The sequence below is a fragment of the Phaenicophaeus curvirostris genome, chromosome 5 (assembly GCF_032191515.1).
Source record: "Phaenicophaeus curvirostris isolate KB17595 chromosome 5, BPBGC_Pcur_1.0, whole genome shotgun sequence".
In the NCBI taxonomy this organism is placed as follows: domain Eukaryota; kingdom Metazoa; phylum Chordata; class Aves; order Cuculiformes; family Cuculidae; genus Phaenicophaeus; species Phaenicophaeus curvirostris.
Window position 1 is genome coordinate 51,554,790 of NC_091396.1, and position 15,955 is coordinate 51,570,744.

At 36.3% G+C, this 15,955-nt stretch overlaps 1 protein-coding gene across 2 annotated transcripts in view; it reads left to right on the forward strand.

Moving 5' to 3' along the window:
* Window positions 1–15,224, forward strand: part of DGLUCY (D-glutamate cyclase) — a 47,901-nt gene extending 32,677 nt beyond the window's left edge. The window contains exons 8-13 of one of the 2 annotated variants that reach the window (XM_069858720.1): window positions 112–372; window positions 836–935; window positions 2,717–2,865; window positions 7,360–7,479; window positions 8,472–8,623; window positions 13,497–15,223. In XM_069858720.1, coding sequence (XP_069714821.1) covers window positions 112–372; window positions 836–935; window positions 2,717–2,865; window positions 7,360–7,479; window positions 8,472–8,623; window positions 13,497–13,640 — 926 coding nt within the window. In that variant the 3' untranslated portion in view covers window positions 13,641–15,223. Of the gene's footprint in view, window positions 1–111; window positions 373–835; window positions 936–2,716; window positions 2,866–7,359; window positions 7,480–8,471; window positions 8,624–13,496 lie in introns of both variants that reach the window. The other variant, XM_069858719.1, reaches the window with a different exon arrangement.
* The last annotated feature ends 731 nt before the right edge of the window (window positions 15,225–15,955 follow it).

Sequence of the window (15,955 nt, forward strand, 5' to 3'; positions counted from 1 at the left end):
TCTTTTCAACCCATTTTATGTCATTAAAATATGCAGGTTCACCTACACAGAGACTTCAATAGGAGGATGATATACTGAAGTGCACTGCTCTCTTTAAAAACACTTTTATAGGAGACCGGGGTATAATTCATCTGCTCCACCAGGACGAGCTGCTGAAAGCTTGCTTGTCCATCTCCCATGCTCGGTCAGTGCTAATAACAACTGGATTTCCTACCCACTTCACTTATGAGCCGCCAGAAGAGAACGATGGGCCCCCAGGAGCCCTCGCTATTGCAGCTATATTGCAGGCCTTGGAGAAAGAGGTTTCCATAGTAACCGATCAGAGAGCAATGAATCTGAATAAAAAGATTATTGAAGAGGCTGTTCAACTAGGTAAGACACATGTTTTTTCAGTTTTTATCGTGCCAATTTGAGCCAAGATTTGCTCCAGTTAATCTCACTGTCACTTAGTACAGGATTTCTTTTCTCAGAGAATGAATCAGAGTTCACACTCTGATCAGTTTGGCTATGATCACATTTTGTTATACCTAGCTGGCATACATTTAATTCTTATGTGTCTGATTACTGACTCTGGATTAGCTAATTGTGTTTAATTCTGGATGTCTGTTCTTAGTCTCATAAACTGCTTTTCTGTCTCAAGTTCTCATTTACTAGCAATAATATTCAAATGAGTTTAACTTAAAATAAAGATATAAGGAGCTTATCAGGAACTATGTAAAGATATTGAGTCCTTACTATTCTAACCATTCTGCTTGCTTTTTTTAAAAAAAGTTACTCAAATATACATAAAAAAGAGAGGTAAACAGTATCTGAATTGTATTTTGTTTTCCTGTAGGAATCCTGAAGAAACCTGTCCCTCTGTTGAGTTATCAAGGGCAAAATGCTGATTCAGCTTTGATGTTTTTGTGTGAGAATGGGAATCCTGGGAAACCTAGGTAAGCGTATTCAGTTTTTGAGAATGGGTCACACCTCTACTGTATAAAGTTATAATAAAAATAAAAAACATCTAAGAAGAGGTAATGGTTACAAGCGAATTCTTAAGACTTGGAATGAACAGAACAACCTGTGATGCCTAACACTGGTATTGGAGAACACAGAATACAGAATTCCGTGTTATTCTGCAGTTATGCATTTCTAGAGTACAAAAAGAAGAAATCATAATGTGTATCTCAATAGCACTTTTCCTTTAAAAATTTATAAAAGCTTTCCAGCTGTTATTCTACAGATATAGACATACAGCTACACTCACAAAATATATTCTTTTACCAGTTTTTAAATCAGTGAGAGAATCGGAAAGGTGAAGTATTATGTTAGAATCAATGACAGCTAGGAAGAGGGTTGTGGAGCGTGTTTCCTTTCTAGAGCTTTAGCTAAGATCTAGCAACTGAGGAATCTGATTTGATTTAATAAAATGTCATGTGTTTGTAATAGTGTGAAAGTGATTATCCTATTATTTTTTGGCAGACACAGCTATAGATGTATGCATACACTTCTTTATATCAATTTGAACTGTTTGCATGAGCGTTGCTGAGTATACAATGTGGGGCAAAAATTCTGATTTATACAAAGTGTATAATTAGGGTTAATGCACTAGAGAATTTGCCAAGTAGCTGTATGCGTATCTCATTACTTAGCAGGCAACATACATTTCCTTTAATTAGGCACTCGTTGCTTATTTTTATTGATCTTTCTTTGTAAAGCATTTTAATATTGTTGCCTTCAGTTTATTCTCTTTTATTAAAGATCTTTCACTGGTATTTGATTCATCAACTTGTTCAATTCCCATTTCTTTTCACAGGCTAGGATATGCTATGACTGTATGCCATAATAATATGCATGATACTGCCTTCATTTTTTAATGTACTATTTTAAAAACTTGATTTATAGCTATGTATGATGTAATTACAGCCAGTTTCTGTTTCAGTTGACCCTGCAGTCCCAAAAAGCTAAAGTAAGTGTTTTTTTAAAGTAGACAAATAAGCTGCTTAAGGTCTCTAGATTCACTGTAGATACCCACCCCCAAAAGCATTAAGTAATTCAGCAGAATTAGTAACCTCTTGACAATAAAATGGCAGAAACAGAAGTGAAATAACAGTTCTAACATACAATGGCAGAACTGACTACTAAAATTCTGCTTAAAACATAGGACACCTGCAGTTCATCTGTCCACTTTCATAACCAGCAAAACAGCTACACACTTGAAAAATCCCCCAAATCTAAAGACCCAAACCAAAAAACTCCCTAACTAGAAGCAAACAAACATTTGCCCAGCAATGTACTTTAAGCAGAAACTATGTTTACACTAAAAAGAATTTAAATGTCCATTAACTTGCCACTTTCTTGTTTTCTTTGGAAACACTTCTAGAGACTTTACAAGATATTATGTATTTTACTACGAAACAGAGCGAGGCCAGATGGCCAACACAAAGGATTACTGGTTACGAGGATTTCAGGGACTTCTCCACTTCTTGGAGGCAGATGTGGTTTGAGGAAGTTGAACTAAAGCTATAAAGAAACTAGACTAATCTTTGAAAATAAACCGTAGAGAAGTACATTCAGAAATAACAAAACAGTATCCAAGTTTTACCTTGAATCCCAAACATTCAGCAGGTAGAACCAAGGTCAACAAGAGATGCAGCCAAAAGAAGTTTGTTATGTGAGAACCGTAGCTTTGACTCAACTCCTCTCCTCTTTGTTTTCACTTGTCTCTAACCAGATTTGATCACCTGGTAGCAATAGAGCGTGCTGGGATGGCTGCTGATGGCAATTATTACAATGCCAGGAAAGTTAACATTAAACATCTTGTGGATCCCATAGATGAACTATTTTTAGCTGCACAAACCATTCCACGAATCAAAACAACAGGTATATGTGACTTTGTGTTATATTCTCAGAAGCAAGAGAAGCACAAAAAAGGCCCCATTACTGGAAGTGAAGTGGAGCAGGAGACAGGTGCTGAATAACTGCCTGGGAGCTACAGCTGTTTGTTGTGGTTGAATTTAGAGACCATTTCTGGAGAAAAATTAAAGGTTTCTATTACAGAGTTCTCACAGCCAAAAAAATAGAGTTGATTTCAAAATTGCTTAAGGACCAAAAGACAAGGCCAGTTGTGTGTGTCATCTATATATCAGTGTGCATACATAAACTTCCCTAAGCGTAGTTTTTGACACTGACTTTGTCCTCTATTTTATGCATGAAAGGCAACATAGAAGGCAAATGACTAATAAATGGCAACATTACACATGAAAATATCATTATTTTGTTACACCTCTGTTAAGGCAGCAATCTAGATAGAATCTTTTTAGCAGTACCTTCTCTTGAGCAGGGATTGCATATTTACATATTTATAATAGTGCTTCTCTAACAAATTTATATATACAATAATAATCCTTAAAAGATTATATTGTCCTTACTGCCAAAACTACATTAGCATTGACTAATATGTCTAATAAGAGTGCTCTTGTCAGCACAGTGCTTCTCTCTTTTGTTAATAGTCCTTTTTATCCTGAAAACTGTCTTTTATCTGGTTTTGAAAGAATATGCCAAGGATTCCCAGGTATATATAAAGTGTTGCATAACAAACATCCTTATACAATCAAATCCTTTTTATTACACTGTGTAGCTCATAATGCAGTTAGGAGATACACAATCTAAATAAGTATTAGAAACAAATTAGAAATTGGTCTCCATGCCAGGCTCATTTCTGTCACATCAGAATGTGTCTGCTGCTCTCGCTTTTTTCCTCCTTGTAGTGCTGTGGACTCACTCCTAAATACTGCCAAAAGCACCGGAACTTTGGCTTCTCAGTAGTCATGTTTTTCAAATGTTTCCGTAGAATGTAAAGAGCTCCTGCAGAGATAATGTGTAGTCTGATTTCACTGTACTTGAATCACTTAAAAGCTGTACAGCAGAAGAGTTCACCAGCATTTTTTGTATTATCTTAAAACTTGTAATACATCTTACTTAGATTTCAGTCAATTTTTTTTGTCCTATTCCTAAGGAATAGCATTTAGCATTAAAAAAGAAAAATAGATGGCACTCGGCTGGCAATATCACCAGACAAGCCGAAGATTGACTGAATAAGGATAGAAAAAGCTCTCTTTCATAAATATGTTAATGAAAATGCCTCAGATCTTTATCTGCTGCAGATAATTTCAATTATTTTGTCCCTTATTTTAGATTGTTGACTTGCTCTCTTCAGCTGTTTATGTAACATCATAGCCTGATTCCTTTAATAAAAATACCTTAATCTCTTAAAATGTCTCCCTGAGCAGCTTGAAGTATATTATTGATTTGGTGGAGTTTGGAGCATTCTGCTCAGTGGGAATTTGAATCTGTTCAGTAGAATTTAGTTTGTTTTAAACTTCTTCAAATATTCAAATATACTATGAAATGTCATTAATTAAAAATACCAAGGGTTTGTGAATAAGAAGAAAAGCAGATATCCAGATTCAGTGTGTCCCATTGCTGTGAATTTTCTCTAGAGAGAGGTGTGCATAGAAAACTATTTAACAAGCCATAGGCTTCAAAAAACAATTAAGTTGTCTGCCCTGAATTCCCATGGAATTTGAGTGTATGGATATTCTATGCTGGAAAACTAAATGACTGTCTACAGAGAAACAATGTAATTTTTTCTTACCTTGTCTGTTACCTATTTAACATTTCTTACTTTTTTAATCATAATAACTTTTTGTGTCTGATTTTTAATTTGGTTACAATTCCTTGGGATGTCTGTTGGCTTTTTCAATCTATTTCTGCAAAGCCGAGCTTAACAGGGCATGAATCTAGGCTGTGGCCTTAGCGTCTTGTCTCACGCTACTGGTGATAATATGTTGCTACTGATCAAGATAATTTTTTCTGGTGAGGCTATCTCTGACTTTCTTCATGGTCAGTAGGAAGTTGGAGGCATGTGTCTGGTTCTGAAATGAAATGCAACTATTGCACAAGCACCCATTAGGGTGGAGTACTTAGATAAATTTATAGACTAGAAAAGGATATTAGAAAGAAAAAGTTTTCAGTCTTACAGAAGTCTTTATGTAGTGTACTTGGGGGCAGAAAGTACTGTGTTAGTAGGTGGAGAGGGGAACTATTAGAACATTTGCTACATGCTGGTTAATTGCTGTCAAGTTTTGCATTTAAAACATGACCTGTACTTAAAAAATGGAATCTGACCACAGACAAATGACAAGCTGCGCCTGCAGTTGTATAGGAACAACTTGTGTGGAAGATCCAGCATAACTGTTTTTCCTCTGCCAGGAAAGCATTCAGGCCTTTAGGAGGAGAGGATTTATCTTGTCTGTTTTCAGACAACTGTGTTTGAGATGTCTGCCTTGGGTTGAGATGAACTGAATGTCTGAAGGGTCAGTTTCTCTGCTAACTTTAAAAGAAGTCTAGCAGAATAGCTTATGGGTAATTACCCTGCATTTTGTCAGGTGAATCTCACTCTGGGGCTCTGCAGTAAAATCTACAGTCCTCTGCCGATGTGTAGAGGAAAAAGAAAACAGATGGTAACAGAAAATTCCTGGTGTGATGTCGTTTTCTTCCCAAAGTAACACTAATGGGATCCATCCACAACAGTAGAGCTACTGACCGCACAACCATCCTGGTGGCAGGACTTAAAGAGAAGGAAGTACAAAGGCTGGTTAAAACAAAACAACCCTGAACAATGGATTAGTATCTTTCAGTTAAACTCTTGATGATCTTAAAAGGACAAGAATTCATTTTAGCCTTTTTAAAGACTATTAAGAGCAAAAGTTTAGATTTTGGATATAAGAAAAATTAAGGCATTGTGTAGATTCTTACAAAACAGTAGTACATACAGTATTTTATATGTTGATGATACAGGCACCATGACTATGTTATTACCTATTTGAAAAGTACTACCAACAAACAGATTTTAGAATGCACTGTTGAATCCCAACACCAAAACAAATGTGAACAAATTATTAAAGCTGATAAGGGAAAAGATTAGCTGCTCCATAGCAAATGCTTTGTTGTAAGTTGTGTCACTCAGTAATGTTGCCCTTGACTGTATAGACTTAAGGACTTAAATAAAGAATTGGTGCTGAGAAATAACTTTCAATTTCACTAGAAGAAGAAATCTGCCACTGTGAGATATTTATGCAGTTACTCAGTGTTAAATTTGTCAGTTTTCAGGGCTTGAAGTGTAAGTTATAACTACAGAAATTTCTGTCCTGTAACACATGCTATGCATTAGAGCACAGTCACATTTCCAATTCAAATACGATACATTGCAGTGAAGACTTGGAGCTCTTCACTGTTCTGTTTCACAGATATTAGCTAGGATTCTTCTATAAAATCTTCAAACTTGAGAAGATGCCATTTAGACTAGCACGTGAAAGAAATATTAATGTGCATTGAAATTGATGGATTTTTTGGGGGGGGGTGGGGGAGTGTTGAAGTTGTACATCCGTAAGAGACTAAAGGGCCCATCCAGCTTTGATGTAAATTGCTGGTCTATGTGTTATCCTCACCTCCAGATCTCTGAATGACATCTAACAATTTCATGTCCTAAACACAGGGTTGCCCAGAAATTTCCTGAAGTGACAGAGATACCATTGATTTTACTGAAATCACTGAGACTAATCCATAGTGTTTCTACTTGCTCAACAAAAATCAAGGCCCCCATGTCCTGAATACATGAACACTTAAAAAAAGACTAGCTGTCTTTTTTTATACATTACTTGAAAAAATGAAACCCATGATGGAATACACGGTTGGGCTTTTTGTGACACACTGTGGTACAATAATAGTGACCCGTATAAAACAAATTGTCAGTGCAGTAAGTCCTGCTTCTGACAAAGTAGAATATATAGATTTTTGTTTCTCTTTCTGCAAGAATTGCTACTTTTAGTTTTGGGGTTGTTTTAATTAAAGCTTGTAACAAGCTGAATTTTTCTGTGTTTGTTTTATTATAGATTTGTAGGCTAATTTCTCAGATTCATTTTGGATTTATCTATCTTCTTTCTCTGTTTGTGCTGATCTACTTATGATAATGCATAAAATAGAATGCTCATTTAAGGCCTTCTGTAAGCAAAATTTACTATCTTTATTCTGTCAGCAGTTCATGAGCACTTGATAATTTTGATTTCTTCTGCCTGCAGCAGTACAGTATCTATTGCATATACACACAGGTTAGCACGTGATAGGTGATGCTTTCAGTTATTTCATTCACATTCTTCTGTTTATAGACACTTTTGATTAGAAAGGATAAACAGTCTCGTATGGAGCTATGAAACTGTCACAGCTACTCTGGAGAAGACACTGGATGCTTTCTAAATGGATTGTTAGTTACTTGCAGTGTTTGTACTCATTTAGTCTTTTTCTCTTTTAATAAAGGTGTTGGAGATGGAGGAAATGAATTAGGAATGGGGAAAGTGAAAGATGCTGTAAAGAAGCACATAAAAAATGGAGATGTTATAGCTTGTGATGTTGAAGCTGATTTTACTATAGTAGCGGGTAAGCAATTTTTTTTGGAGGGGTGGGAGAGTTGTTGATGTTTGAGAATAGAATTGACAAGAAAACATCTGTCTTTCCAACTAATTTGTATTGGCCCTTGCTTTGTATGACCAAGTCATCATGAGTAGACAAATCTGTCACTATATTGTCCATTTTCTGACTATGGTTTCAGAAGGAATGACTGAAAATTGAGGATGTTCTGTGAAAAAATGTATTTAATTGGAAATAGTTAGGCAAATCCTGAATATTCTTTAAAAGTCACACCTTACATAAAATGAGAAGGAAGGCTGCAGAACTGATCTGTGTGGGAATTAAAATGTCTATGCACATATATGAATTTTCAGTATAATTGATGAGCATCTGTGGATGTGACCAGGGTTATCAATCATATTGCTCTTACGTAAAGTGATGATAAGTCCTTTCAACAGCCACTTGAGAACAGATGTACATTCTTGAGGAACAACAAAAGTTGAACACTGTAGTTGAAGTTCTCTTTCTAACCTAACATCTTAACCAGCGCAAAATAAAATTTGCCATCAAAGAGATGTGTTCAGCAAAGACCAATTCATGAAATGAATGGTCCATATTGTACTTAGGCTCAGGTTTCTAACTCAGGTATCTAACATTCTGAGGTGTTCAAAACTTTGTGGATTTCACAATAAGCCAAGTGGAATTGTTTTATAGACTGTGCCCATCTGAGTTTTTGCTTTGTGGGAAAGACAAACCACAAACTGAGCTAGATGGGAACTTCCAGAAATTCAGTTTGAAATACTGCCAAAAGCATCATAATATATTCAGCAATTGTGCCTTTCTGAAGTAAATGTTCCAAATTCATATCAACATTTAGTTCATGTCCATGTTTTGTTTCAACATCACTACACGAGATTCAGTTGTATGTGCCTAATTAATGACTTGTGCAGGTTAGGTATCTTTACAGTAACCATTGCTTATTTTTTTTCACAGTTTGGTTTCACATTGAGATTCTTTTGCAGGGGTCTCTAACTGGGGAGGCTATGCCATTGCTTGCGCTCTGTATATCCTCAGCACTTGTGAAGTACATGACCGCTATCTGAGAAAAGCTGTTGGGTTTCCAAAGTTATCGAATAAGATGGTCAGGCTATCAGCACTTCCATCAGTTACAAAGGTAATTTCTGTAGGGCCATTGTGACTTACACTGTACTTCTTAGAATATTCTGCAAACGATTCAAGACCAATTGAACACAAAAATCCTCAAAAATGAATGTATTCATGTGCTGCAATTTCAAGCACAAGACAGTGCTGCAATTTTATGGGCAGTACAAGAGATCTTTGTATAGCAATACAGTGACTAAAATTGCATGTTCACTTCCTTAGTGTAGTTCATGATTTTATAAATCTCTGTTGCATCCTCCTTTACGTGTCTCTTTCCCAAAATCACAAGTCAGAGCCCTAACACAGAAGCCACTCTGCACTTCTGATCTCTGCACTGCTGATCTTTCAACCTTTTCTAGTTGTGTTAGCACCTTTCTGTAATTAACTTCAAAGGTTTCTAAATTAAAGTCAGAAAAAGACATGCAGATGAATATTTTTAAATGTGTTTTGACTAATGCAGCTCTGAACAGTGTGATATACTGGGAATGCAAAGGTTTCACACTGAGAAAAAGTACAATAACTGACAGGGGTGAGAAATGACTGTGGTCTGTGCTCGTTCTGCTAAGCATATGGCTCTATTTTTAACTTGGCAGTGACTGAAAATATATATATGTGTATTCAACAATCAAGTAAGGTTTGTTCCACCATATTTGTAACAACTTCAAACTTCAGGGTTTTTGTCAGAGTTACCTCTATAGAGACTTGGACAAAGCCAGTAAGTTTGTGACCTCCAAGAATGCTTAGCAAAATGTAGTCCATCTACCACAGGTACTGCCTACGACAATGGAGTATTTCTTCTGAGAAAATAGTACATTCTGTGTGTAATTCCAACAAAGTTCCTCAAGTATTGTGGAGTAGGTCTTTTTAAAATTCTTGCTACTTCAATTTTTCATCTAAAAGTCATAAAACTTAAACTGATCCCAACATTTAGCACAGCCATATAGCCACTTATCCTTTGACTAAACAGAGCATATGGCACTTTTCAGTGTGATCATTAATTACTCTTCACTTTTCAATGTTTTTTCCGGTTACATCTACTGTTTTTTTCCCTTTAAGTTAACATATCCTAAATAGTACTACAATCAAAATTCCTGGTAATGATATACTGTAATTAAGTGTGATATTGTGTACAGGAAATTCTTCTTGTTTTTGTTTTACTAAGCTATACAGTTGGGAATAGAGGAGCAGGGGGGCAGGATCCCTCTGAGAGTTTGATTGTGGCGATGAGGAGATTGAGTGCCTGTGGGTTAAAACCAGAGGAGCCCACCAGAAGGTAGATTTTGTGATGGGAGTCTGTTACAGACCACCCAGCCAAGGAGAAGCAGCTGATGAGCTCTTCTATAAGCACTTCTCCCAAGTGACAGGGGACAGGACAAGAGGGAATGGCCTCAAGCTCCACCAGGGGAGGTTTAGGCTGGATATTAGGAAAAAATTTTTCACAGAAAGGGTCATTGGGCACTGGAACAGGCTGCCCAGGGAGGTGGTTGAGTCGCCTTCCCTGGAGGCGTTTAAGGCACGGGTGGACGAGGTGCTGAGGGGCATGGCTTAGTGTTTGATAGGAATGGTTGGACTCGATGATCCGGTGGGTCTCTTCCAACCTGGTGATTCTATGATTCTATGATTCTATGATTCAGTAATGGGCTACTGAAAGCACAATACTAAAATCTATTGAGATAAAATTAATGAAAACAATTTTGTGGAGGAGAGAAAATGACAAAGTGTCTTACAGGAGAATATGATATCTTTAATCATAAATCATGCAACAGTAAATGGTACAGAAGATTGAACACATTAGTGTTCACATACTCCATTAGTATAAAACCCAATTCAGACCACTTATGTTTACATGGATACTTCCCAATCCAGCTTCCTTTAATAAGTACCCTTGTATGATGAAGAGCACCACCTATCTCAGTGTTTGTATTTGTCTGTTTGTAATTGGAAAGAAGACATTTGAAGGAGTGCCTAAGCACCAAACAGCTTTCTTATAATGTGTTTTATTCTTCTTCCAAAAATGGCATTTCTTCCATGAAAACTATAGATCATAATTACTAAATGAAGAACTTCCCTGAAACACAAAGGTTATTTCTTTGGAGCCTTGTGTTCAAGCAGTGTCAGGATTGAACTGCAACAAAACCCAGCACTATGGAGCTCTCCATTCCCATGAACAAAGTGCTAATGTTGTTCTAAGTGCATTGATTAGTTTTTACATATATTTTAATAAGAGATACTGTAAAGCATTTGTTCCTTGTTGAAAACTTGATAAGCAAGAAACTATTGATCTAACCAATATTTACTTACCTTTCAGTTGTGTAGTTGAATCATAATTGTGTTGGTTAATACAACATTTTGCAGATGTTCTTGGTACCTTTTTACTGAAGTGAGTGTAGAGAAATACATTAATTCATACATATCCAACTGAAGCTAATGCTGAACATCCTACAGTCAGCTCTGCATTTGCTTCCATCTCACAACCAGGTTAATGTATCAGGGGTTGTTCTTTTACTGAACTCTCCATTAATGGAAACAAATGAACTGTATAGTATTCATTTGAAATTAGTACCTATGAGAATATGGACTACTTTATAAAAGAACCAAATATATTAAGATGTGACATTTGTTTAAGTATTCTCTGTTAGCTTTGTCATTCACAAGGAAGGGTTTGTTCCTGAATGAAGTGAAAGTTAACAAATTATTTTTCTATTAATTTGACTGTTTTTCTGGTTACCCCACTCCCAATATAGTTATTTAGTAAAGAGAGAACTGTATGCAAATTGCAGCACTGTACAGTTAAGGAAGCATATTGTACATGTGTATGTTCCTCGCAAATGGGAGCAATAGCATTTGATGACAGAATACAGTTTATCAGGCATAGTTATACAGTATTAAGCAAACAATCTTTTTTTTTTTTCATGTAAGCAGATCGAAGAGCTCTAACATGTAAATATGCAGGAGAAACAATTCAAATAAGCAGTGACAGTTTGCATATCCAATTCCAGTGTCTCTTCTGTGACACGAGATCTAATTCGCCACTTTTCACAGAGATAATTCTAAGAAAAATCTCTCTTGTGCAGAAAGATCAGATTATATTTGCATTAATATGTATGATCATTCGAAGGATATAAACTGATGTATATTTATAATTTTATAAATTGCACAGTAGCACTTTTTATGCTACTGATGTATCCAGATAATTTCCTTAAATAGCTTTATCATTGCTGTATTGTTACATGATGTCAAGACTGACACCATGTGACTGTGCATATTTTTTCTTTAATAGAAAACAAGTGCCTCATTTAACTGTGTTGCAGCTAAGAACTAGAGTGCAGGAACTAGGAAATGTAAGCCGAATCTTTATAAGTTGCATTCAGAAAGCAGGTTAGCAAATTAAACTAAAATCTCTACTAATTGACTATTCAAGGCTTTAATTGTTTCAGAAATATTTATATTTTGACCATATGCTCTATGATATAACATACAACCATACTGTGTCTAAATTCAGGTCTAAAGCTGTTATATCCTTTATGGTTTAGAAATATTCCTAGGAAAAAACCTAGTATTTCCTAAGAGAACATTAGACATTTTAACTTTATAATTTTTTTCATCATTCATTTGCATCCAGGAGATAAAGGACTTTGCCAGTAGTTATTGTATAGGAATACCAAACCAGAAGTGTTTAAAACCTTAGAACTGTTCACCAAGGACAGCGATAGGGCTGTTTCAATAGCATTTTCCATCAAAGCAGGGTCTCACACAAATGGAAACAGAACAGTAGACCAAAGCCAAAAAAAGGTGTTCTTAACAAAGGAAGGAGAGAAAATATAGATATATGACTATTATTAAGTAAATTACCACAGGGTCAGAAACTAAGACACGACTAGGCTTTTTATTTTTCTTAGATTTTATTAACAGAATTACAGAAATAAATTCTCTTCATAGTAAATGCTAAGACAGTATAAAGAGCTTTACTGCATACATTTCATGTCAAATGAAAAGCAAAGCAGCTTATGCTAGACATATGTCCGTTTGAAACCAGGTCTTCTAATTTCACTGTTCATAGAACTAGGGGTTTGTCAGAGCTCATTTTATCTCATCTTTGCATCTTGCAATGCTAACTGGCCTGTAGCTCACAACCTGGGATTCTCTCCCCTCTGTGTACTTTAATAGCTTAACTTGGAACATGCTTTGTTATTTGCTTACATTACTGTTACGCAGAAAAATGTTATAATCAAACTGAGCTGAGGTTCTAATCTAGGAGAGAATTCCAAGAAAGCACAGTTTCAAGGTGCACAATCCATTTCCTAAGCAACCAGAATTCTCATAAAAATCAATAGGAAAAAAAAAAAAGGACAGAGAGCAAAAGGCGCATGGAGATCACAGAAGATTCAGGAAAGGAAAGTGGTTGTGCAGCCTGTTCAGGTACTCTCTGTAAGCTGTGTTCCTGGTAAATCCTCTTTCCCTTCTGCTTCTTTCTTTAAACCTTCACCTGCAGCCAGCTTCTGCATGGGCAAACCACAGGTAGGTTTTTTAGATACTTTGGGTGGAGGTTCCTCTGATTCCGATTTGTTCAATATAGGAATTGAAAATGAGGCAAAAGAAAGGATACACGTTTTTGAATAGACACCAGTGTGCTGCTTGATGGAGTATGGAGAACAGTAATATCATTTGGTAATTAAAGTGCAGTCAAGAATATAAGTCTTTGACACTCTCTAAGTTCCAGATGCTACATATTTTCTTGGGGACAAGGACAAAAGGTGTTGGCAAATTGCTGGCAAGATAAATATGGAGGATGTGGTCAGTTTCCCGTAGAATTAAAATAAAGATCTAGTAGAATGCTCGTGTATGATTCAGGATTTTAATTATATTCTATTTCTTTGTTTTTTAAGGAAGAAAAGCTTCTGAAAGCACTTGTGCAGCATGGGGTCCGCAGTGGAAAAACTGCCAGCCTAGAAATGGAAGTGGATGGGCTGCCCTTCTACAACACCCATTCACTTATGATTGAAAAGCTGCTGCAAGAAGTGCAGCAGTGACTGCCCCTCATGATTTCTATATCAAGAGTTGCTCACATGTTATTTCCTTATTCCCACAAAGTATAAAAGACCAGAAAAAGATGACTTTTCATCTTTGGTGTCTTGGCCGCACACAACCTTTCATTGTTGCCCTTACATCCCTGTGAAGCGAGAAGGGGATGTCATCATGAGGATTTGTTCTACCTTTCTTTGGTGCAATTTTATAATGGACAATGGGTGTTAATTGATATTATATACTAAGAGGTGATCTGGCTTTTACAAAGAAAGCTTGTCATTATAATGAAAAATTACTTCATTGCTGTTCCTGTTTTATTAACCTCACAAGTGCAACAGGAAGTAACTCTTGCAGCAACTTGGATTTAAAAATACCTTGTGGTGGGGAAAACAGCTGCAGTGGAGAGGTGAGGTTCAAAACAACGAAAAAACCTCCAGTAAGTGTTACAGTAGTGAAAGTTCTTAAATACCGTTCCCTTGGACATTTCCTGTACCTCCTCACACTTCCACAAACTGTCCCCCACCATAAGATAGTGCTAGAGGAGCTAAGAGCAGAGTTTTAACTAAGCTAAAGTAAATAAGGGTAGGCTATACCTTTAGTCTCCTTCGTATTAGTAGTTTACCATTTACAGATTTTTGTCCCTTTCTGGGTAATACAGAAGTGTTGCAGACATTTCAGGATATCCTGTTGTTAAGGATAAATGAATTAAGCACATAAATATTGATTAAAAAAATAATGCTTAAAAATTGTAGCATGTTTAGAAATTAAATCGTTTGCATTCTGTATGAAATAAAGGCATGTAAATGAACATTTAGATTAAATCCAGTTATAAGAATTCAGCTTCTAATGAGACTGAGTGAAACGAAATTAAATTCTGTCTCAAAGGGCTACTAATGCTGAACCAGTAAATGACAAATGGTTGTGAATTGTCCTTGGCTTCTGTCATTCAAAGCTGTGATTTTACTATAACTCCAGGTGAGTGCCAGGGCTGAAGTTTTGCTAGCTGTCCACCCATGCAGCAGAGAGGACAGGGTATATTAGACACTGCGCCTCTCAGGCACTGATTATTTAGCTGTCATAAAATTATTATAATTCTGTAGTCCTTGAGTATACACAGCCTTTAAAGCCTTAAAGCAGTTGAACATGTGAGAGAAAAAAATCATAATGCTAGACTTGCTGCTGGATATTCAGACTCACCAAAGCTCCTGATGTTTATTTTATGGATCAGTCATTCTTTTAGATTCATTTTATTTAAAAACTTCTTGAAGGATGTTACAGTGAAGCTATATTTGAAGTTTCACAATTAGAAAATAGCTCCTTTAGAAGTCTCCAAACTCTCCAAGCTATAACTATTAAGTAAAGTATTTTGTATTACTGCTTGAGCTTTTTGCCAAAGCCAATAACCCTTTAGGATGGTGTTATATGTTGACTGCTGAACCTAACCCACAAAATTAAATTATCATCATTTAGAAATGACTGTTCTGGAAAACAAGCAGCTGATTTCTTTCTCTGTGTGCTATGTGCTCTGTAGGTAGCTGAGCTGACGTTTTACACTAACAGGTATGGTGTGTATTATTCTTTCCAAACACTGACTTTTGTCTAATAACCACTTCAGTTAGTAAACTCCTGCTCCTTTTTCCCCAAAATACAGGTTTTAGGAGTCAGATTTCATTTAAAAATATAAAATGTACTATTTTACTTGTCTTTTTCTCTAATATGTCTTTTCAAAATCCCTTCTTTGCAGTCCCAAGTGCTGTATTTCATAGCAATGTGTAGCACGTCTCTAGTAACCATGGTAGGACCCTTAAGTGACTGTGTTCTGGCTGAGATGGAAAGAAAAGGTCTTAGTGGGAGTTGCCTTCCTCCCATATTGGTTAGACTTCTACAGCCTAGGCTGAACAGTTAAAATATAGAAAGAATTGATAAATTATTGACTTGGGAGGGGGCAATGTAGGGGGGAGGAGAAAAAAACTCCCCCTTCTCTTGTGGGTTAGCGGGTTAAATGTTGATATCTGTGTCAGAATGTAAGACTCCATTACACATGTTCCTGATTTTAAACAGCAGCAACTAACCAAAAGCTGATCATGCCAAAGTACTAACTCTAATAAGCCTTAGTCCCTCAGATGACAATTTGATGTAATACGGCATGCTCTCCGTTCCAGTTGTCTAATTTAAACAACATGGATAACTGTAAAGAGGTAAAGCATAAACAAGACAACAAATGTTTAATCCTAGAACAAACCACGTGTGCATCTTACAGCCTGCTACATCATGAGAGTCCAAGTAGTTGGCTCGGTGATGAACAACATTCAGCACGGCA